The 6,000-nt window shown below is 44.5% G+C and overlaps 1 protein-coding gene across 1 annotated transcript in view; it reads right to left on the reverse strand.

Annotated features, from left to right (window-relative positions):
* Positions 1-6,000, reverse strand: part of LOC115184144 (glutamate receptor-interacting protein 1) — a 63,658-nt gene that overhangs the window by 18,603 nt on the left and 39,055 nt on the right. The window contains exon 9 of the mRNA XM_029745134.1: positions 4,111-4,326. Coding sequence (XP_029600994.1) covers positions 4,111-4,326 — 216 coding nt within the window. The remainder of the gene's footprint in view (positions 1-4,110; positions 4,327-6,000) is intronic.

Here is a 6,000-nt window from a genome sequence, read left to right on the forward strand (position 1 = left end):
TGAAACCTTGAATAAGGGTTTCAAATTTGGGGAAATGACACTCTATAATTGTTTTATATTTTTTACATTTGGTCAGGAAATGCAGCTCCGTCTCAGGTTCTGCTGTTGTGCAGTGGTTGCACAGCCTTTCCTCTACAGGGAGACAGGTTTTCCTGTGTCTACCCTTCTCAATGGCAATGCTGTGCTCACTGAGCCTGTACTTTGTCAAGGTTTTTCTAAGGTTTTGATCAGTAACCATGGTCAAATATTTAGCCACGGTGTACTGTCGATTTAGGGCCAGATAGCACTGCATTTTGCTTTGTGCTTGTGCTTGTGTTTTCCAGTAAACAATGTAGTTTTGTTTTGACTGTGTTGTAATTTGGTTTATTCTGATTGATTGGATGTTCTGGTCCTGAGGCTTCAGTGTGTTAGTAGAACAGGTTTGTGAACTCAGCCCCAGGACCAGCTGGATGAGGGGACTTTTCTTTGCTCAGCTCTTGGCATTGCAGGGCTTGGTAATGATATGAGAGGGGGTCACTGTATTTTAGATGTTTACAAAACTGAATTGCTCTTTTTTGAGTTTTTAATATTAGTGGAGATCTCTCTCTCTCTCTCTCTCTCTCTCTCTCTCTCTCTCCTGATATTGAGATAAACAAAGACATCTGACTGTTTGGCTGCTGCGGCTCTATTCTGCTGCTGTGTTTCATCAATAATGTAGAGCTGCTGGAGTTTCTATTCCCTGTGTGTGATCCAGCTCTACCTGTGTAAACATCTATGAGTTACGCTAGAGCTGAGTCCACATGGTGCTACATGGGGGCCGCAAGGGAGCCACAAGGGAGCCACAAGGGGGCCGCAAGGGAGCCACAAGGGAGCCACAAGGGAGCCACAAGGGAGCCACAAGGGAGCCACAAGGGAGCCACAAGGGGGCCGCAAGGGAGCTACAAGGGAGCCACAAGGGGGCCACAAGGGGGCCACATGGGGGCCGCAAGGGAGCCACAACGGAGCTACAAGGGAGACACAAGGGAGCCACAAGGGAGCTACAAGGGAGCCACATGGGAGCCACAAGGGAGCCACAACTGGGCCACATGGGGACCGCAAGGGAGCCACAACGGGGCCACAAGGGAGCTACATGGGAGCCACAAGGGAGCTACATGGGAGCCACAAGGGAGCCACAACGGGGCTAAAAGGGAGCTACATGGGAGCCACAAGGGAGCTACAAGGGAGCCACAAGGGAGCTACATGGGAGCCACAACGGGGCCACACACACACAGACACACACACACACACACACACCGGGGCAGCAACAACTCTAGACCTGCCAATGCCTTTCTTCTGGTTCTATAGGCCTTGGCACAGCAAAGCTCATTCCTCCTATGGGACATTAGATGGATGATCATTCCTCCTATGGGACATTAGATGGATGATCATTCCTCCTATGGGACATTAGATGGATGATCATTCCTCCTATGGGACATTAGATGGATGATTATTCCTCCTATGGGACATCAGATGGATGATCATTCTTCCTATGGGACATTAGATGGATGACATGATGATCATTCCTCCTATGGGACATTAGATGGATGACATGATGATCATTCCTCCTATGGGACATCAGATGGATGACATGATGATCATTCCTCCTATGGGACATCAGATGGATGACATGATGATCATTCCTCCTATGGGACATTAGATGGATGACATGATGATCATTCCTCCTATGGGACATTAGATGGATTATCATTCCTCCTATGGGACATTAGATGGATGACATGATGATCATTCCTCCTATGGGACATTAGATGGATGACATGATGATCATTCCTCCTATGGGACATTAGATGGATTATCATTCCTCCTATGGGACATTAGATGGATGACATGATGATCATTCCTCCTATGGGACATTAGATGGATGAACATTCCTCCTATGGGACATTAGATGGATGATCATTCCTCCTATGGGACATTAGATGGATGATCATTCCTCCTATGGGACATTAGATGGATGATCATTCCTCCTATGGGACATTAGATGGATGATCATTCCTCCTATGGAACATTAGATGGATGATCATTCCTCCTATGGGACATTAGATGGATGATCATTCCTCCTATGGAACATTAGATGGATGATCATTCCTCCTATGGGACATTAGATGGATGATCATTCCTCCTATGGAACATTAGATGGATGATCATTCCTCCTATGGGACATTAGATGGATGATCATTCCTCCTATGGAACATTAGATGGATGATCATTCCTCCTATGGGACATTAGATGGATGATCATTCCTCCTATGGAACATTAGATGGATGATCATTCCTCCTATGGAACATTAGATGGATGATCATTCCTCCTATGGGACATTAGATGGATGATCATTCCTCCTATGGGACATTAGATGGATGATCATTCCTCCTATGGAACATTAGATGGATGATCATTCCTCCTATGGAACATTAGATGGATGATCATTCCTCCTATGGGACATTAGATGGATGATCATTCCTCCTATGGGACATTAGATGGATAATCATTCCTCCTATGGGACATTAGATGGATGACATGATAGCCATATGTGAAATACAAGTACAGCATACGGATGTATATATTGATTAACAATAAACAGATTCCTCGTCCTTCTGCCTTTCGATATAATGGATGGGATATAAAATAATACAATCACAATAGCGTATGGATTTTCTCCTCATAGTACATCTCCTAATAGGACCAGCATGGTTCTCCTCATAGTAAATCTCCTAATAGGACCAGCATGGTTCTCCTCATAGTAAATCTCCTAATAGGACCAGTATGGTTCTCCTCATAGTAAATCTCCTAATAGGACCAGTATGGTTCTCCTCATAGTAAATATCCTAATAGGACCAGCATGGTTCTCCTCATAGTAAATCTCCTAATAGGACCAGCATGGTTTTCCTCATAGTAAATCTCCTAATAGGACCTGCATTGTTCCTCTCATAGTAAATCTCTTAATAGGACCAGCATGGTTCTCCTCATAGTAAATCTCCTAATAGGACCAGCATGGTTCTCCTCATAGTAAATCTCCTAATAGGACCAGTATGGTTCTCCTCATAGTAATAGGACCAGCATTGTTCTCCTCATAGTAAATCTCCTAATAGGACCAGCATGGTTCTCCTCATAGTAAATCTCCTAATAGGACCAGTATGGTTCTCCTCATAGTAATAGGACCAGCATGGTTCTCCTCATTGTAAATCTCCTAATAGGACCAGCATGGTTCTCCTCATAGTAAAAGGACCAGTATGGTTCTCCTCATAGTAAAAGGACCAGCATGGTTCTCCTCATAGTAAAAGGACCAGCATGGTTCCTCATTCATTCTAGCACATGTTGGATAATGTTTTGAATGCATCCCAAATGGCACCCTATTCCCTATATATTGCACTACATTCGACCAGAGCCGTATGTGTGTGTGTTTTCGCTCGTAGTGTGTGTGTGTGTGTGTTTTCGCTCATAGTGTGTTTGTGTGTGTGTTTTCGCTAGTAGTGTGTGTGTATGTGTGTGTGTGTGTGTGTGTGTTCTCTCCCTACTCAGGGTGATTATAGTTAACTAAGAGGCCTTACTGTGTTGGGAGGAGACTAATTGTAAATCCAACACATCATTGCTGTGGGGACCATTCTACCATTATAATGGTTATGGGCATCCCTAGATCCATTAGCCAATCATTTCCTCTTCCAGCCAATCCGCACGTCGCCTCGCCCACAGCTGTATAATGCATAATGAATGCTCTGATATAAATTGCCCTCTAGGAATCAGGAAGGATGTACTGGCAACGTGAGCTGTATTCTCTAAAGTCTATTGTTTTGGACAACTGCTGTGGATGTTGCTATGGTGATGGACAGTAATGGTTTGTTTTATTAGTGTTGTGTTTTTGGACACTAGTGTAGTAAAAAGATGTGAGCTTCCCATTCTGTCTGTCCCTCAATGTCTGTAACTGTCAGGGACACACATGCCACATATGCATGTACACGCACGCACGCACACACACACACACACACACACACACACACACACACACACACACACACACACACACACACACACACACACACACACACACACACACACACACACTCTCTTTCCTCTCACCCTGGGTGTTGAAGGTGGTGTCTATGGCCGAGCCGTCCCAGGACTCCACGGCTGAGTCCACAGAGGGGATGGTGGTGGAGTAGAGGTCAGAGAGCTTCCCAAGTTTCTGGCTCTCTGCCTGGCCTCCCAGCCCGCCTAACCCTGCCTCGTCCTCCACATCACTCAGCATCACATCACTGAGATGACCAGACACCGACGGCTGCTTGGGACTGGCCACTAGAGGAGGGAGGGAGAGAGAGGGGGTGAGAGAGAGAGAGGGGGAGAGAGAGAGAGAGAGAGGGGGAGAGAGAATATGAGAAAATGTAAAGGGAGAAAGTGTGAAACAAAGGAAAATGGTGAGGCGAGGGTCAGAGAGAGAGAGAGAGAGAGAGAGAGGCTCAGAGAAAGAGAGAGAGAGAGAGAGAGAGAGAGAGAGAGAGACAAGCAGAGGAAGAAATGCTAATACAATCAGTTATTTTTCCCTCACAGCCGTTTCCAGACAACTTCTAAATCAATCTCACTGTAGTTCAGCAGAAATAAGCGCAGCTCAAGATAAGAACAAATTGTCTTCTGTAGTGGGACCATATCTGCTGTAAATTCTCTGTATTGAATCCATTTGGCAGCCTATACCAACACAACAAGTGATCTGGGAATAGTCTGGCCGTGTTGAAATACTATTTCATCCACTGTGATGAGGTGTGTACAGCGTTGATATGTGTGTGTGCGCGGGTATGTGTGTGTTTAGGTGTGTGTGTGTGGTACACAGTGTGTGTACATGGTAGAGTACAGCACAGCATAGATAACTAACGTGTTGTGTGTAGATTGCATTGACAGGCCTATTAGGGTATAGTACATTGTTATGTAGATGACCCCAGTGAGTGCTCTGTTTGTACTATGTCATGTGTGATGATCTTTGACCTCAGTGAGTGCTCTGTTTGTACTATGTCATGTGTGATGGTCTTTGACCCCAGTGAGTGCTCTGTTTGTACTATGTCATGTGGAAGGTCTTTGACCCCAGTGAGTGCTCTATTTGTACTATGTCATGTGTGATGGTCTTTGACCTCAGTGAGTGCTCTGTTTGTACTATGTCATGTGTGATGGTCTTTAACCCCAGTGAGTGCTCTGTTTGTACTATGTCATGTGTGATGGTCTTTAACCCCAGTGAGTGCTCTGTTTGTACTATGTCATGTGTGATGGTCTTTGACACCAGTGAGTGCTCTGTTTGTACTATGTCATGTGTACTGTGTGATGGTCTTTGACACCAGTGAGTGCTCTGTTTGTACTATATCATGTGTACTGTGTGATGGTCTGAGGGTTGAAAATAAGGTCTGAGGGCAACACAGGGTTAGGAGATGTGGTATGTTTTGTTGTATGCGATAATCTTCATCAGCTAACGTCACTGTTTGGAAAGTTTTGAAGCATTTATGTAATCAGAACAAGCACATAAAGACTTCATCATTCATAAAGGTCATCATTCATAAAGGTCATCATTCATAAAGGTCATCATTCATAAAGGTCACGTTACCTGACTGATATCATCTCACAGAACAAAACATGAAGACTTCATCATTCATAAAGGTCATCATTCATAAAGGTCATCATTCATAAAGGTCACGTTACCTGACTGATATTATCTCACAGATCACAACATGAAGACTTCATCATTCATAAAGGTCATGTTACCTAACTGATATTATCTCACAGATCACAACATGAAGACTTCATCATTCATAAAGGTCATCATTCATAAAGGTCATGTTACCTGACTGATATTATCTCACAGAACAAAACCAATCACATCTCCTGAGTCTGTGATGACCTCAGACCTCATTTTCAGCGTTTATCCCAAACCCCCCACAGGAACGGCTGAACCAAACAGAGGAACGGCTGAACCAAACAGAGGAACGGCTG

This window comes from Salmo trutta, unplaced genomic scaffold (genome assembly GCF_901001165.1).
Source record: "Salmo trutta unplaced genomic scaffold, fSalTru1.1, whole genome shotgun sequence".
Taxonomy (NCBI): Eukaryota; Metazoa; Chordata; class Actinopteri; order Salmoniformes; family Salmonidae; genus Salmo; species Salmo trutta.